The 19,625-nt window shown below is 36.6% G+C and overlaps 1 protein-coding gene across 1 annotated transcript in view; it reads left to right on the top strand.

The window, feature by feature from the left end:
• The first annotated feature begins 1,718 nt into the window (after positions 1-1,718).
• LOC134754579 (transient receptor potential cation channel subfamily A member 1) overlaps positions 1,719-19,625 on the top strand; it is a 71,992-nt gene continuing 54,085 nt past the window's right edge. Inside the window, exon 1 of the mRNA XM_063690896.1 lies at positions 1,719-1,853. Within this exon, the coding sequence (XP_063546966.1) occupies positions 1,722-1,853 (132 nt within the window). The 5' untranslated portion in view covers positions 1,719-1,721. The remainder of the gene's footprint in view (positions 1,854-19,625) is intronic.

The following is a 19,625-nucleotide window of genomic DNA, read 5'->3' as shown; positions in this document are numbered from 1 at the left end:
AGACAGACTTTCGCATTTATAATATTTTTTCATTTATAGTATTAGTATTAGTATAATTACTATATTAGTATATATTAGTATTAGTATATATTAGTATAGTATTAGAATAAATTAGAATAGAATAGAATAGAATAGAATAGAATAGAATAGAATAGAATCACTTCATTATTACATTACAAAGATACATTAACAACAAAAAGAAAGAAAAAAAAAAACAAAGGTGAAAAATACAAAACTAACAGATAAGGATGTGAGGCTGAAATGGTCTCCACTCAGCAATGCAGTTGGCACGACTAAGCGTTGTCAACGGCGCTGGTTTTCTGTGGAGCCAGGAGGAGAGGAGGTGTGCGGAACGGCATACTGCGCGACTTGTGTGATTTGATTAGTATTAGTATTATTAGTATAGTATTAGTATTATATTAGTATATAGTATATTAGTATTAGTATTAGCATATTAGTATTAGTATATTAGTATTAGTATGGATAGTATGGATTAGTATGGATATGGATAGTATATGTATAGTATTGTTTATTCTTCTTACACATTAAGATGATACTTGCTATTATAAATAATGAGGTGTATTAACCTCGTTTAATAATTTTCAGTAAAAGCCGTTTTTATTAAGTTTTCTCGAATTTCGTATATGACGGGGTAATTGAGTAAGTGGGGATTTTATCGTAAACGCTGAGCTTTGTGAGGGGTTTTACTCAATTCGTTATATTTAATGGACATTAAAGTGCCTTAGCAACACGTACTTATATACAGGGTGTCCTTAGGCATTGGACAAAGCCGAAATGTACGTATACATTAGGGTATTTAATCAGTACCTATACAAAGTATCATAACAACCGGTGTAGCGGTTACGAAAAAATTAACAAATTATTATTTAATTAGTATTTTTTGGCTTAATTGTGTAGAGGGTTTTTATTTATTTTTTAATTAATAGTTACTTCTTTCTGCTTTCTATTAAAAAAAGGCTATTTGTATTTACCATTAGTTGGGACCTATTCCAAATCAGTAGATGGCGCCATATAAATTTGTTTCACCTCAAACATACGTATCATGGAGACTATACATATAAAGGAGCCAAATCTCTATGTATGAAAAGTGTCCATCAAAAAACAGTAATTAGGTGGCGCCACCATACACCGAAATACTACCAAAAACAACCTACGTAATTTGGTCGTGTTATTTGTTGCCTTACATGTTATACTCATGTCCCAGAGCCTAACTAGCGCCACCGGAGAGATTAGGAACTATTATTTACAGCTGAAAGCGGTCACTTTTGCAACAATTCTGCCATAAGAGATTGCGATCCTTTCTATACCATCTTGACCATCCGTAATACGTATGCACGTTGTTGATGATTAATATCAATAGGGAATATTAGGCGAAACTGCGTAGGGGGCGCCACTACCACATTCTGAGGGTCTATCGTGAAACAAGAAAATTTCTTTATCTAACATATCTGTCACTCTTGCATATTCGAGCGATAAAGAGGCAGATAGCGAATTTTCGGATTCGCGTTTCCCGTAAGGCCCTCTGTAAGCAAACCGCCTTGATACATCAATGTCATATTGTATTATCTCTGAAAATTTGTGAAAAACCTGTTAAAGGTACAGTATGTAAGTTACTCTATGGTTTACTAAACAGGCTAGTCCTGCACTCTGGTGGCAGAACATTGCAGTAATATCCCCTATTATTGTTACAGGAATGGGTGATGACCTTGACTCGTGAGCGTCAACCGAAGGTTGTCGACCCCGGAGGCGAGCTGCAAATCATGCTGTCCCCGTTGGACAAAAATGTTGGCGACGTCTGCCTGCTCGCCGAGAGCCCATTCAGGATACTACGGGTAAGTAGTTTAGGGATTATGTCATAGATGGCGCTGTCATGTTGCGTTGCGAATTGAAGATTTTTCCTGATTTGATGAGGGCAGAACGGAACGCTACACCGCTTCATTTTAGCAAAGATAGATATAACTCCGTAATAGATGGATACAGTCTAAGGAAAATACGTGCCTCGAAAATCAAGAAAATTTGATTCTCGTTCAGAGGGCGCTACTAGCTTTGGCCTACTGTCGTATAGATGGCGTTGACGGTTTCGTTTGTTATTTAACAATTTTAACGCATATCAGTGAAAGAACATGGGTCAAAATCATAAAAAATAATTAATGCAAATAAAAAAAATCATTTATCCATATTTAAATACATTTTATCGTATTTTTATAAATCTTCATTTTTAGTTTTAAAGTGTGTCGACAGATGGCAGTAAATTTACTGGGGTTACTAAATTTACTATGACAGTACCGCTCTAGTATAAGTTACTCTATGATTGGACAATGACAAAAATAATGACTTGTGTAAAAACCGTGTCGTCATTATTTTTCACGTAGAAAGCTTGCCTGTATTGGTTAATGTGCACGTACTCGAGATAATGAGCTTATCGCATGATTCGCTAAATTACACTTAATCCAATGATAAAGAGCTTTGACATAGCTGAAAAGGTTTTATAGAAACATATTTAGGTACCTACTGTATATGTAGTTTCGGCAGGTAGGTTTTTTTAATAAATAAATATTATAGGACATTCTTACACAGATTGACTAAGCCCCACAGTTAGCTCAAGAAGGCTTGTGGTATGGGTACTCAGACAACGATATATATAATGTACAAATACATAAACACATAGAAAACACCCAAGACTCAGGAACTCATCTGTGTTCATCACACGAATAAATGCCTTTACCGGGTTTCGAACCCAGGACCATCGGCTTCACAGGCAGGGTCACTACCCACTAGGCCAGACCGGTCGTCAGGTATGTATGTAGGAAGATAGGATAGACACAGAATAAAATTACCTTATACATCTGGGACACCGAGCTCGGAAAACATAAAAAAAACCGGACAAGTGCTAGTAGTATTTGTTGTAGCGGCAATAAAAATACATCATCTGTGAAAATTTTAACTGTCTACCTATCACGGTTCATGAGATACAGCCTGGTGACAGACAGACGGACAGCGGAGTCTCAGTAATAGGGTCCCGTTTTTACCCTTTGGGTACGGAACCCTAAGAAAGTGTGTGCGTGTAATCTTTACGCGCGATTGAAGTAAACTTTCTTTGACGATGACGTTTATCGCTATGTTGGCACTTTGACGTGAGTCCTGTTGTGCGTGTGTCACTACTGAGCGTTACTTCCGTCAGAAAAAAACTGAGTTACCCTCTAGTCGCGCCTAAAGAAGTTTTACTTCAAAAGTTTTAGTTCAAAAACTCAAAAATGCGCGTTTCCCAGAGATAAGACCTAGGCTATTTAGATCGATTTTTCGCCCCCGAAAACCCCGAAAAATCGTAGAGCCTTGAAATTGAAATTGGAATTGCTCGATTTAAGGTATGAAATAGGTACCGCATTAAGGGGATCCCATGCCCCAATGACCTTCGATTTGAATCCCTTAGTTTTCTAATGTTTTTTGTAGCTTATCATATTAACAGCAACGGATTTTAGCAATATAGTATCCCATATTTACTTCAAAGTTCATTGTTTTCGAAATATTTGGCATCAAAGTTGAACAATTTTAGGCCAAAAAACTGGTTTTCTGGCCATAACTTTTGTGTTAATTAGTTTAAAATTAAAACTTTAGACAAATTTTTAGAGACGTCTAAGACAAACCCAAATATGTAGATTTCGTATAAGTAAGATCTTTCACAGCAATCGAGATACGAAAAAAGTGTTTTTTAGACAATGTTTAAAACAATCATAAATAAATAAGTATTCATTTTTTTCACAATCCGGTAGACAAAATCGGAGATAAAAGATTGAAGAACCGATAGCCGCTTGTCTTATAATTCTATATGTAGTGCAAAAGTAGGAGATACTATTTAAAACTTGTCAAAAATCGATGAAAACCTCAGGTAGCCCCTTTTTACTAAAAACGCGAGGTCACGTTTTACGGAGATAAAAAGCCTGACCAGTAATATATGATCACGCGCCATGTTGCGGAATTTCACTGGAACTAATTTTTTCATACTAAACTGAACTGTCACCCACATGAGAATAACAGCGCCCTCTTGACAATGATCATATATTACTGGTCAGGCTTTACCTAAGAAAAAGCATTTTAAATTATTCATAACTTGCCCTCATTGGCGAGAGGTCGCACAGGATCGAAAAAGGTGGCGCTGTCTTCCCAGGTACCAACGTGACGTCAGCGACGTCATAATAACGCCATAGTGACGTCATTAATACGTCACAATGCCGTAACGGACGTCATAATGACGTATAAATGTTACCTGGGTTGTGTCTGAGGTCAAGTATCGTTTTAGGTCCCTGAGCCAAGAGCCAACGGAGTAAGTAGTGAGTAAGTAGGGAATCGGGCCCACGTCCTATATTTGAATATGACGTAAGGATTGGTAAATTAAATTTATTCCAGTCCACTTATAATATATTTTTGGTTTGTAGGTTTGTAAAATTTTATTTATATACCTAAACCTGTTTATTTACACTGCATATCCACCTGCCTCGCTCCTAATTTCTTACATTGTTATCATCTTCCTCGCGTTATTCCGGCTTTTTGCCACGGCTCATGGGAGCCTGGGGTCCGCTTGACAACTAATCCCAATTGACGTAGGCACTATATGAAAGCGACTACCATCTAACCTTCCAATCCAGAGGGGAAACTAAACAAATCAGAAATAAACAAGCCTATCTATAGAGTTAGACCAAGACAAGTCTGCTACGCTTTTGATAGCACACGCAGTGAAAGTGTTATTTTAAACGTCAATCTTCTGTGAAATTGTGACGTATAAATAACACTTGCACTGTGTATGCTATCAAAATCGTTGCAAATTTTTCTTGGTCTAACTCTAAAAACCTTATTGTTAAGAGCGGCCAACTACTATGAAATGAAATGAAATGAAATTAAATTAAATTCTTTATTTTCAGGCACTATTGGCCCATAGATAAATACCTTAAAACTACCTATATAGTTTGTCAAAGGACTGACTTATTTCAAACATAGACAGAGAGACTCATCGCACTTAAACTATCGTGAGACATATTTCAAAATATTTATCAGTACGGTTTTTACTCACTATTATTTTTAGTCGCTTTTGGCTCCTCAGACACAACACACAACACACACGACACACACACACACACACACACACACGACGCCAACCACACAACGCGACGTACAACCGCCGCGGACACTCGTGCCTGAGGAGAGAGACTCAAACTATCTTTTTCTTACACTAGTACTAGCACCCAAAAGAAAAGGATGAGGACAGTTTGTTTTTTGTTCTTATTTACTGCCAATTTGGTTTGACCAACTATAGCATATACATATTATTATAAAATATATTATTAAATAAAACTAAAAACACTATTATGGCTGCGATGCAGTTCGCAACCCCGCCAATGTGACCAAATAATCCACTATGTAGTGGCCAATAACCCACTATGTAGTGGCCAATAACCCACTATGTAGTGGTCAATAACCCACTATGTAGTGGCCAATAACCCACTATGTAGTGGCCAATAACCCACTATGTAGTGGCCAATAACCCACCATGTAGTGGCCAATAACTGTAGCAGTCACCCTAGTACGTCATACGTCACTAATGCAAATATCACGCGGCTCACTCAGCTATGTCCACAGCACGATCACATTATCACATTCCGATAATCAACAACTCTTGTCCTGTAGATAATCCTCTCATTGCCAATGGCAGTATTATTACAACTTTTAAAAGTGACGGTTATTTGACGGAACATTTATAATTTGTGTTTACGTTTATTTTGTGATTGACACATTTGGTCTCTATTGTTTTCCATATGTGCCATTTTCAACCGAAAGGGTACTTATTGTCGCTTGTCAAGAAGTCGCTATTTCCATAAAGCTTCAATTAGAAATTAACCTTATCGACAAGCGACAATGTGGTACCTTTTGGTTGAAAACGTCACATATAGTTTTAAGTCATAATGCATTGTTTGTCCACATTTTCGTTAGACATAATTTGGTTTTTCTCAGAAAAGCGTAACTTTACAGGATTGCCATAAAACAAACGTAACCTAACCTATAGGATAACCTTAGGAAAATCCTGAAAAGCTAACGGTTTCAGAATTATGACTAATAGAATAGAATAGAATAGAATAAATATTACTTGAGACATACAGAACCAACTTATTATTAAGCGTCACTGAAAAGGTCTCCACTCAGCTTAATGTCAAGAATCCACCTAAGGATCTCGACGCTGGTCTTCCGTGGAGACCCTTCCGAGAGAGCGCAACTACACGCTAAAGTACAAAATTTAACTATATAAAAAGTAAATTTAATAAGCCTATATTATCCTATTTATTCAAAACTAAAATAACAATACAATAATTTAAATTATGGTAAATAAACAGTCATTAATGTATAACACAAGGAAAAATAAATTATATGGGAGGCGTTCATTCAAGTAGAAATGGCACAAGAGTATAATTTTTGTAAATTTAAAATATGTTTTTTAAAATTAGCTAATGATAATATGACAATCATTATGACTTTCAATAATTATATCAAACAAAGGGACCCCTTTTAAATGATATATTCACTTTCTATGGATAAAGCTTGCTAAAGCCCTCGTATTATATATATATATATATATATATATTATATTATATATTATATTTGTGGTGGAATGCAATCTTTTAATGCTTAGAAGACGCTAAGCGATGTGAAGATGTGGATTTTCAGAAGAGCTCAGACTTTGCCGGCGTTACCGGTGCCGCAATGCCGGTGGACCGAGGTACGAACTGTTTCATACTTTACAAAAATTTTAGTATGTAACTGGATCACACATATAAATATATCATAGATGACGCAAATGCATCTACTTCGCGTCCGAACCCCGACCAAGCGTCGAGGTTGACTGTCGCTCTTGACAGTCCATCAGGCGCGTCAGTTGTTGCAGCCGGACGTCCGTGAAAACTTAAAAAATGCCTCGTTGCGTGATAATTAACTGCAACAGCCCAAAAATTGCGAGCACCCAAAGGCAAAAACATATTTCCTGTCACAGGTAAGTAATTTTAAAAATTATATTATGCGTATATTTTGTATGAAAAAGTCGGCACGCTTTGTTTCAATACAAATCGTGATATTTGCGTCATCTAGCGTATATATTAAATCTGTGAACTGGTTATATTTGTGGTGGAATGTGGATAGTTATTCAGGAGAGCGCAGACCATGCCGGCGTTGCCCGTGCCGCAGTGCCGGTGGACCGAGGTATGTACGAACTATTTCATACTTTATCAGTTTCTTATAATTTAACATTATTATCAGTCATATCTATCAATTAAATTTTGAAAATCTTTATTATAAAAACGCTCTAATACAGTTTTCAAACTGCCGGCATTCCTAGAATACAAATCACACCCTAATATATTGTACCATAGAGTAACTTATACTGGAGCGGTACTGTCACAGTAAATTTTGTAACCCCAGTAAATTCACTGCCATCTGTCGACACACTTTAAAACTAAAAATAAATATTTATAAAAATACGATAAAATGTATTTAAATATGGATAAATGTTTTTTTTATTTGCATTAATTATTTTTATGATTTTGACCCATGTTCTTTCACTGATATGCGTTAAAATTGTTAAATAACAAACGAAACCGTCAACGCCATCTATACGACAGTAGGCCAAAGCTAGTAGCGCCCTCTGAACGAGAATCAAATTTTCTTGATTTTCGAGGCACGTTTTTTCTTTAGACTGTATCCATCTATTACGGAGTTATATCTATCTTTGATTGTACCTACCTATATACCTATACATATATGATATGAGTTATAACTCATGTACACTGAAAGGTAACTCGAGTCCTCCAGGCAGCGAGTACCCCCGTCCCTACCGTACTCCAGACAGCGTGTACCCCCATCCTCCAGGCAGCGTCCCCATAAGGGTACTGAAACTACTGAAACGCACCGCCATCTATGGACCTGTTAGTGAAACGAGGGCCGCCGCGAACTGACCGTAACTTAGTTTAGCACTAATAAACGAGATGGCTCCACTCAAAGCGTGGGCGAGCTATTAAGTTGATTGTTCGAGAATAACAGCCATTCTGAACTAGCTACTTTAGACCTTAATACAGTTTTATTATGGTTTATGGTTCATGAAAATATTTAAAATTGTACAGTTTAGTCAAACGTTAGTCGAGCGAGTAGTTAAATTAAAAAAACCGTCCAAGTGCGAGTCGGACTCGCGCACCGAGGGTTCCGTACTTTTTAGTATTTGTTGTTATAGCGGCAACAAAAATACATCATCTGTGAAAATTACAACTTCTAGCTATCACGGTTAATGAGATACAGCCTGGTGACACTGGTGACAGACAGACAGACGGACAGAGGGACAGCGGATTCTTAGTAATAGGGTCCCGTTTTTACCCTTTGGGTACGGAACCCTAAAAACGGCCAAGTGCGATTTAAATATTAAACTATTTATTTTAAAATTACAAAAAATATATATTTGATATGTAACACGATACAGTTATAAAAGCTTAATTTGTTAATTTTCTCACTTTACGTATGTGTACCAAATTTTAACTTAATTGGTCCGGTAGTGGTCCAGTAGTTTCGGAGAAAATAGGCTGTGATGTGACAGACGGACAGACAGACAGACGCACGAGTGATCCTATAAGGGTTCCGTTTTTCCCTTTTGAGATACGGAACACTAAAAATGACTTAAACATGAGTTATTTTTAATGCCCCACTCGTTTCGGTGTAAAAATCAGGTTTCGGCCGAATGTTCGGTTTCGATCAAAAATCTGGAATGTTTATTCAAAATCGTCTTGTTTTCAGAAACGTTTTGATTCTAGGTTAACTAGGCTAGGTTTACTAGCCATAAAAAGCGACGTTCCGCTTTCCGCTATTGATATTAGATTTATTATTTTATTATTTATTTATTTAATAAAATACAGAGTATTCTTACTATAATCATAGCGACAGTCAAACTCAATAAAGAGTTTCTGTGGGGTCATTAGTCTCTAGTTACATATGTACTTAACTTATTTCTTTTTTTTTTTTAAGTATGAACATTTATTTACATACAAGATATATACAGTGGTACTACGTAAACGAAATTAATAACTAGCTTAAATCTAAAATAGGCCCTCGAGGCATTGTACCAAGGATGCTGGCGGCATTTCCCCGCTGTATCGCAATGCTGATACGTTGTGCGAGAAAGCCGCCAGCTCTTCGGTCACCAGTTACGTCAACCAGACGCTTCGCGATTAACTAAATTAATTATATAGTAGTACAATTACTACAAAATATTTTGGTAGTGTATTTTAACATTAAATTTAGACTTATTATTTTTACATCTTATGGCTTCGGGCAAACTATTAAGTAAATATGGAATTCTTTTCCTAAGGGTTCTATCCCCGTAGTAATAGATGGATACAGTCTAAGGAAAAAACGTGCCTCGAAAATCACGAAAGTTTGATTCTCGATCAGAGGGCGCTACTAGCTTTGGCCTACTGTCGTATAGATGGTGTTGACGGTTTCGTTTGTTATTTAACAATTTTAACGCATATCAGTGAAAGAACATGGGTCAAAATCGTAAAAATAATTAATGCAAGTAAAAAAAATTATTATCCATATTTAAATACATTTTATCGTATTTTTATAAATCTTCATTTTTAGTTTTAAAGTGTGTCGACAGATGGCAGTGAATTTACTGGGGTTACAAAATTTACCATGACAGTACCGCTTTATCTTTATTATATCCTCTTTGATTCTAGGAACTATGGATGGTATAGAAAGGATGCCAATCTCTTATGGCAGAATTGTTGAAAAAGTGATCGCTCTCAGCTTTAAATAATAGTTCCTAATCTCTCCGGTGGCGCTAGTTAGGCTCTGGGACATGAGTATAACATGAACCAACAAATAACCCGATCAAATTACGTAGGTTGTTTTTGGTAGTATTTCGGTGTATGGTGGCGCCGCCTAATTACTGTTTTTGATGGACACTTTTCATACATGAGATTTGGCTCCTTTATATAGTCTCCATGCTAGGAACGCATAGTTTGCCTGAAGTATAATATTCCCCGGTATCTGAATATAGTCTTGTTAACCTTGTTTGAGTAAATTATAAAGTTCACGCCTGTTAGTCCCGGAGCGACTTTAAATTAGTTTTCGCCTTTACAGTGTTTGTATCGGTTAGTTTTTAATAGTTTTTAAATTAAGCACGAATACTTGCAGCGTGAATATTAAAACACTGCGTTAAAGAGATTATTATTAGAATAAAATCAAGGTAAAAAAGTTTTAAGTTATACGGTTTTATTTTAATCAGAGAGTGGATCAAAAACCGACCAAGTGCGAGTCGGACTCGCGCACGAAGGGTTCCGTACCATTACGGAACAAAACAGCAAAAAAATCACGTTTGTCGTATGGGAGCCCCATTTAAATATTTATATGATTCTGTTTTTAGTATTTGTTGTTATAGCGGCAACAGAAATACATCATCTGTGAAAATTTCAACTGTCTAGCTATCACGGTTCATGAGATACAGCCTGGTGACAGACAGACAGACGGACAGACGGACAGCGGAGTCTTAATAATAGGGTCCCGTTTTTACCCTTTGGGTACGGAACCCTAACTAGAAAAATATTTATGTTATTCTGTCTTTAGTATTGGTTGTTATAGCGGCAACAGAAATACATCTATGAAAAATTCAAATTCATGAGATACAGCCTGGTGACAGACGGACAGACAGACGGACAAACAGACAGACAGACAGACAGACAGACAGACAGCGGAGTCTTAGTAAAAGGGTCCCGTTTTTATCCTTTGGGTACGGAACCCTAAAAACTAAATGTTTGACAAATAACTTATATACAAATTGTTTATACTTGGTTTAATTGGGCACAGAAACTACTTTAAAAATAAATAAAGTAAATAAATAAATAAGAAAATTAGCCGACATTGTTATTTTGTACTTACTACACGGAGATCCAAAAGTCATTCACCTCGTACTTACACGAGAACAAAAATACATCACGTTCCCACTATTTCATATTTATTCATATTCTCAATTCAAATTTATTCACATTAAGAACAACATATTTACCCGTCACTTTTTCCATTCTGTTACCGTCAAACAGAATTACTTCTGTAAACACGAAAAATATAAAAAACACTGTATATTTCTAAAATACACCGTATTGTGTATTGAATAGAACAGAAATTCAATTATCACCTAACGTTATGTTCATCTAGTGTAGATGACAATGAAAAATAGACTTTATACGTTCAAGTTAAAGTTGACATTCCAAGGGTAGCAAGACGAGATCCGCGGAAGCGTAGCACCGAGCGTCGTAGCGAATTTCGTAGCGCTTCTAGTAGATGTCATGAAGCCGAGCGCGCTACGCGTTTCCACCGGGCGCTTTCTTAATAAAATTTGAGCGCGCTAACTTTATTATAATTAAAACTAAACTTAAAATAAAACTACCTACGAAACTAAACCTAATACCTAAAAAAGAAAAATAAATTATTATTATTATAACAGTTGAATTTTAATTTGTTTGTTTAATTGCGATGGGTTCGTTAATTCAGACCAAACGGTTAAGGAATTTGCACAATTTGAAAAGTGGCGCAATTAAGCTGCCTCGCCATTGGTCGAAAATGTTGGGGCTCGGCCACTTGGATAGAGTGTCCGCTGAAGAAATATTACAAGTAAGTGTCCAAAATCATTTATATACGGTAAAACGGGGTGGCTTTAGGAAAATTTGGGGTTACTTTGATAGTTTTAAAATGGCTACAAAATTACCATTATTTGCTGAAACTGTTCGTGTAACTAGTTAGATTAATACATATTGATTGTCACCTACTGTAAAAAATCCTGCATAAAAATATATTATGGCTTAAAAACTGGAATTTCAAAGTCGCCCCTACATTTCAAAGCCACCCCGATTTACGGTAGGGTAAATAATTATGTATATAATAAGATAGGCCACATATGTCAAAACATTAAGTGTCATTAATATAACAAAATGGCATTATATATGCGAAAAAAGTTTAATGGTTATTATTTCGAAATTTATAGAAGTATTTTAGAGAAGTATTCTGATTTGGATTTATGCGTTTTAAAATTAACTTGTTTGTAAATTAAAAAGGTGATTTATATATTAAAAAATACCAAAAATGAACATGTAGGAGATGTCGACACAGAAATAAATTTAACCCTTTACTTTAGCAGTCCCATCCAAGGTAGCATTATACGTCATTATGACGTCAATGACGTCATTATGACGTAATAATGCCGTCATTATTACGTCATTATGACGTCGCTGACGTCACTTTGCTACTTGGAATATACAGGCTGAATTATTATTAATATTTTCTCATAAGAAATCACTACTAAATCTTTTTTGAAAATGGGATGGGATGAATTAAAACATAAAGATAACGAGACACGATCACACGACAAACGTAGTTAAGAAAAAAAAATGTTTTGTATAATATCGGTTTTTTTTTATTTGCCAAGAAAAGGATAAAAAAAACTGATATTGCGTCTACTAATAAAGCAAAATTAATTATCTACGAAAATTGATAAAAAAGGTAAAATTTAACGATTGATTTCTCTTTTTACCCCCCAAATGAGAAATATAAAAAACAAAGTTTGGCAAACTATGTCGTGTTAAATCAAATGGAAGAACTCATTCTGAAAATCGCAAATACTTATATCTTTTGGATACAGTTTAGAAGTTATCAAAGAAAATAGGCAAAAAACTACTAGGTCTAAAATTTTGAAAAAATACACAAAAAAAAACTGTAATAGATGTCATATATTAAAGAAAAAAAAAACACTTTTTTTTTCTTTAATATAGGACATCTATTACAGTTTTTAATTTATATATAGTAGTGTGACTACTTAAAAACACAAATCAAAATATTTAATAAAATAATTTGATTTGTTCCCAAACTTGTTCAATGCACAAAATAGTTTTTACCTAAAGATGTCAGGAAAACCTATTAGAAGTCTACAGTCAAGCGTGAGTCGGATTTAAGAACAAAAATGCGGTTAGCTTGTTTTATGGACACAGCCAGTGGCAGTAACGTGTACTGGGCCGTCGCCCACGGCCTCGCGCCCCAAGGGGGGCCTCGCGCCTTCGGGCACAGTAAAGGTAAAGGGCCTCGCAGATACGATTTCGCCCACGGCTAGATTAGTTCACGCTACGCCACTGGCCAGTGGTGTAGACAGCTCTTGTTAAGCCCGAGGCCGAGGGACGAGATCCGCGGAGGTGCGAAGGCCCGAAACGTTCCGAACAGGCGTACCTACCCACGGCTGAGGCCGAGCTTTGGGAGGTTAGAGCTCAGACAAAGAATAATAAGTGTCTGAATTGGATGACTTAAGCCCGTTCCATCGGTTTGCCGCTGTGTCACTTTCGCAAGAAAGAACGGGAAAGATCATGCGCGCCAAGAGTCAATTTTGATCGAATTTTATCGATTTTTATTTATTTTAAAACCGTTACAATATCAAAATTCGTAAGCTATGAAATTACTATTTAAGTTAAAATTGTTTTTTCTTCTTTTGTTTATAGTAATCACATAATAAATAACCGAGTAAAGTTTGATTAAAAGACCGAGTAAGAGGTTTCTTTGTGAATTAATTGTATCGAGCGAAGTGTCATAATTCGTGTATCGGAAGCTATGTCATTAAAGATAATATAGTCAAGAACTACATATATTTATTCCACGTCTACGAATATCAACGCCTATTAGAAAAACATGATCATATAAGGAGATTTTTCGCCTTCTGGCTCAGGGAACGGCCTTAAGTCCGAACCCTGCGTAGAGCTGAAAGCTCGGAGTGACCGATGTACAGTCGAAGGCGAAAATATCGATCCAGACAAATGGCTCAAAAATATGTGAACACGACTTTATTGTCTAAGGTGTAAGAGAGTACACATATTTTTGAAACTTTGGGAATGTATATGTATTTATGCCCTTAACTGTAAATGTTTCCTAAAACTCCACATCTTAAATGCGAAGGCCGAAGGCCAAAAGGCCTTATACACGTTCAAAGTTCACACTGAAGAAGAAATCTGATAATCTCGGTAACCTAGATGCCGATTCAACTTTAACAATTTGTTACGGTTTTGAACTGGTTTTGATACAATCTGGCCCCTATTTCACCACGTTGACAGGTGCGACAATTGCCGAAATCACTATTACCGACGTCACAGGCCTTCATATGCTACGGTAACTGCTTATGATCGGATGGGCGGTGTGCTTGTTTGCCACCAACATTTTAATATATAAAAAAACTCCATTATATCGCCAATAAAGAAGTGCTTATTTTGCAAAGCTGTCATTAGCTTCAACTGTCACGAAATTCCGACACAGAACTCTTCTCCTGTCAAGCATTACCGAAAAATCTGTGACAATTGTCATCATCATCATAAACACCTGTTTTTTGGCTATATAATGAAGTTTTTTTAATAATACAATGGTGGTGGCAAACAAGCACACCGCCAGTCCGATGGTAAGCGGTTACAGATATACAGATCTTTATTGGTAAAATAAAATACATTTTACAAGTCATTCCAATTCTTAAGAATAAAATAAAAATAAAATTAATATTCACAATAATAAGTTGATATAAATGTTTAGAAGACCCGTACCGTACCGTACCGGACCGGACCGGGTTACCGTAGCATATGGAGGCCTGACATTGATGTCGACAATTGTCGCACCTGTCACCGTGATGAAATAGGGGCCTGGCCCCAATTTCACCACGGTGACAGGTGCGACAATTGTAAAACATCAATGTTGCTGACGTCACAGGCATCCATGGGCTACGGTTACCGCTTACCATCGGGCGGGCTGTATTCCTGTTTGCCACCATCATTGTAATATTTAAAAAATCTTTATTATATCGGCAAAAAACAGGTACGTTTATGACGATGATGATGACAATTGTCACAAGATTTATAAGAATTTTCGGTAATTCTTGACAGGGAATAAGTTCTGTGTCGGAATTTTGCGACAATTGTCGTGTTTCTTGTGACAATTGTCATTAGCATCGCAAAATAAGTACTTATTTATTGGCGATATAATGGAGTTTTTTTATTTTATTAAAATGTTGGTGGCAAACAAGCACACCGCCCGTCCGATGGTAAGCGGTTACCGTAGCATATGGAGGCCTGACATTGATGTCGACAATTGTCGCACCTGTCACCGTGATGAAATAGGGGCCTGGACGATCGTTCTTGTGATTGGCGCGCACACGCGCGTCTTTCACTTCCTTTCAGTTTAATACTAGTACCACAGATAATATACCTGCTGCTCAGGACGAGAAGAAATGTACCATAAGTACGCGCACAAAGAGTCGAGACTGCATTGCTCGCCGTGCGAGTCACGTGCCAACGCGTCATCGTAAGAATGCGCTAGGGTTGTACTGTTACTTATGTTATTATTGTAATAAAACGAATGTTGCGCTTGCGAATCAACCATATTTTTTATTAGTCAATCAAATATAAAAACAACCTGACTCTAAAAACTCCTTAATTTACGATTTACCTACTTATGTTCAAATAAATAAATGGTGACAAAATTCATAAAGATTTAAAACACTACTCACCTTTCTTCGTCTCTCGGAAATGAAAAAAACGACAAATTTTCCTTTGTTTTTTGACTTTTACACCCATCTACTGCACAATAATTACGTGGTTTCGGCATTTCGAAGCGTAGGCGCGGGAAACGTGCGGTGCGAGCGCTCAGGCGGGCGTTCGGCGGCCCCCTGTCCGTTGTATCGTCGACGATACGCCGAGCGGTAGGCATATAGCGCGAGGCCTTGAGCGAGTGAAAGAGGCCTGCTCGTACGGGGGCTTACTTTATTCATAAAATGTTATAAGTACATTAAGTACCTATATTATTTTATTGTTATCTTTACTGGACAGTGCAGTTAACTGACCAATTGTAGACGTTATTCTAACGACTTAGGGACGTCGGTTGGTCACTTAACTGTGGTGCGCCTAGTAACTAAAGTATAGTGATTAGTCACTTCCCAGGTAGCAACGTGACGTCATCGACGTCATAATGACGTCATTTATACGTCATAAAGACGTAACGAACGTCATAATGACGTATAAATGCTACCTGGGTTAATAATAAGATCACTAAAGTATATAGTTGTATACAAAAATGTAAGCATATATATGTCTTTTTTACTACTGAATAAAGATATTTTGTATTTGTATTTGTATATTTCGCATGCATCAATAAGCGTGAGCTCATCAAGGTCGTATCTAAATAAGATCAAAACCTTAACAAGTTGTTTTATCAGAATCGGACTGTTAGTACAAAACGCTTTTAGAATAATAAGAAGAAGCCAGGACTGCGCTATGAATATTATATTTTATGCTAGATTTATGCCTTTGAGGATGTATACTTATGAAATAAGTTTCATAAGTATACACACTCCGCTTGCATCACAGAAATAATAGTACTACCGTACACCCAGGTAGCAAAATGACGTCAAATGACGTCAGCGACGTCATAATGACGTAAAAATGCCGTCATTATGACGTCGCTGACGTCATTTGACGTCATTTTGCTACCTGGGCAGAAAGGAAAATTTCTACAAAACCGAAGTTTGACAGCGGTTCAGGGTCGAATCATGCTATCCCTTTCTAATATATGGCACCCCTTTCGGCTATTTAGGGTTGTCAAAATTCAAGTCATTATCTTATCTGTGGTCGTGCACGTAAAGTGGCCCCCGTGTTTAATAGTACATTTCGATGCTAGTGCGGAAAGTATGTCATTACTTCACGAGTACCGAGATATCTTGCCACGAATTAATTTCGCAAATTAACGCCTGATTCTATTCATAACTTGCTACAATTTTGATCTCATTTTGATACAACTTTGATCACCGAAACGACCGTAAGGGTCAAAACCGTGACAAGTTATTAAATCGGAATCGTGTCTAGGCTAGGACTGCTGGAAGTGTAAATATGTCTAAAAATACACAGATACTGCAGACAAAACAAGATTAGACATAGTGAATTTTGTAACCACAGTAAACTCACTGCCATCTATCGACACACGATTAAAACTAAAAATGAAGATGTATAAGAATACCATAAAATGTATTTATATATGGATAAATGATTTTTTTATTTGTATTAATTATTTTATATGATTTTGACCCATGTTCTTTCACTGATATGCGTTAAAATTGTTAAATAACAAACGAAACCGTCAACGCCCTCTATCTGAGAGTAGTCCAAAGGTAATGGCGCCATCTGATCGAGAATCCAATTTTCTTGATTTTCGAGGCACGTTTTTTCCGTAGACTGTATCCATCTATTACGGAGTTATATCTATCTTTGCTATTAGGCAACTAGCCTATTATTTCAACTAAATAAATAAATTCTGAGAAACACATAGACGTTCCACAATTGAAAGAAAGAAAATTCATTTATTTGACGCCACAACATAGTACATAAAAAAGAATAGCATGCAGACAAAAAAACATTTGGACGCCAAAAAGATCCCCACTCAGCATAGTGCCGCGGCAAACCGTGGCGCTGGTTTTCTGTGGGGACCTGGCTTAATTGGTGTCGACGCTCGGACTATCGCTTAGTAATCGGTTAATCGGTCTATGTTCGTGTCTAATTAAAGTGAGTTCTGACGAACTGATAAAGGCCCGTCAATCATCATCCAATTTTGTGGCCGAATTGACCAATTTATAATAAGTAAGTAAGTGAAAATGTTATTAGAATAGGGCCACAATATAAATAGAAATAAGTAGTATTTTTTTTTTATACTACGTCGGTGGCAAACAAGCATACGGCCCGCCTGATGTTAAGCAGTCTCCGTAGCCTATGTACGCCTGCAACTCCAGAGGAGCAGGTTTTGTATGATACAATTTGTGTGGGTATTTTTTAAGAAATTGTCAGGTAAATCACCTTTTAAATTTTGTCCCTATTCACCCCAGCCATCCCTATTCACCCCGGTTGACGGTATTCAATTTTTTAACGTTTTAATAAAGTGCAAACGTCCTTAAAAAATGTCACGGAAACTGAACATATTTGCAAGGGAGACTTCAACCAAAACCTTACAAAGTTAAGGTTGGCTCGATACAATAATGCAATAACTATTTAATTTATAAAATATATTTTATTTTTTATATACCACGTCAATGGCAAACAAGCATACGGCCTGATGGTAAGCAGTTACCGTAGCCTATGGACGACCGCAACACCGGAGATATCACATCGTTGCCGACCCTAACACTCCTCTCCCTCGAGCTCTGGCAACCTTACTCACCGGCAGGAACACAACACTATTACCGTATTACACTATTACAGTATTACCTACTTTGTATATACGTCGCAGGCATTATTTAAGAATCAGCCGTTTACAAACGGCGCCGTCATTTTATAAACGCGAAGCGGTTCGGCAATTTGTAAAAATTCGGCGGCGCCGTTTGCCTTTTTCCGCGGCATTTTGGTCGAATTATTTCTTTAATTTACCACGCGTGAGTCGCGTGGCGCTTCACATCAAAACTATGAAAAACGCTGGGGTGTCAATAAAATCTGGAGTTCTTCGGACGTTACACTAAATCAATAGGTAGGTAGGTTAGGTGTTTTTTTTTTGCCCACCTCCCTCCTCTATATTATTATTGATTTTTATTTTTCAATAGTTGTTTCTTTGTTTTATTTATTTTCTTTTCTTCTTTTCTTAGCTTTACATACTTTTTCCCCTCACTAGCTCGGAAAGCCGTCTTTTATCCTTTAAAACAAGCGGGGAAAAACGCATTTTATCCACTAGTGGGGAAAGTAATTTGACCTTGGATGGAGCGTGTTTAAGTAGTTTGACAGAAACAAAACGTAAAACGCTCATAATAATGGTTCGTTCGATATTAATTATGATTAAATAAATGGTTTGAGAATCTAATAAACAATACCAGATTTAGCTTTATTTAATGATTTTAAGTCATAAACCTTAAAATTCCATAATAAACGTTTGTTTTTTAATAATTATTTTAAATATAATTCTGAACGCACAAGTTAAGTCGATGCAATTTCAAAACGCATCATTGACATTTCATACGTCAGAAATGTCAACATTGTCAACAAAAATTTTACTTAAAAATTTCTCACGTAAAAGTACAGAATTTCCAGTTTTTTGTAATAGTATCGTAAAAAAATGAGTGATTCCAGTTGATGAAGATGATCTAACGCCTGTGGATGTTGCACTTTCCTCGCTATAGTGAGGGGAAAAGTTTTGTGTTACACACGGGTGCAAATGTATTTTACTTCTCGTGTGTTAAAACACTCGCGGGTAAAATACAACTTTGCACCCTTGTATATTTCTTATACTACTTAACCTACTTAGCCTACTTACAGTTACCCTATTAATTAACTAACATGTACCCTATTAATACACTAACATATAACTGTTAGGTTGAAGTTAATGTATTGCTGCATTTTAATAAATTGATGATTCAGAATATCTGCCAAGTTAAACCAGTTTGGCAGCACTGGCTTCCCTCGAATGCGGCTGACCTGGTTAGGTTAGGTTTGTTAGGTAGCTTCAGATGCCGAAGGGCAAATCACCCAGAAATAGGAGCCCCT

Source organism: Cydia strobilella, chromosome Z, assembly GCF_947568885.1.
Source record: "Cydia strobilella chromosome Z, ilCydStro3.1, whole genome shotgun sequence".
In the NCBI taxonomy this organism is placed as follows: domain Eukaryota; kingdom Metazoa; phylum Arthropoda; class Insecta; order Lepidoptera; family Tortricidae; genus Cydia; species Cydia strobilella.
Note: the sequence above shows the minus strand (reverse complement) of the source record. Positions and strands in the feature narration are given on the sequence as shown.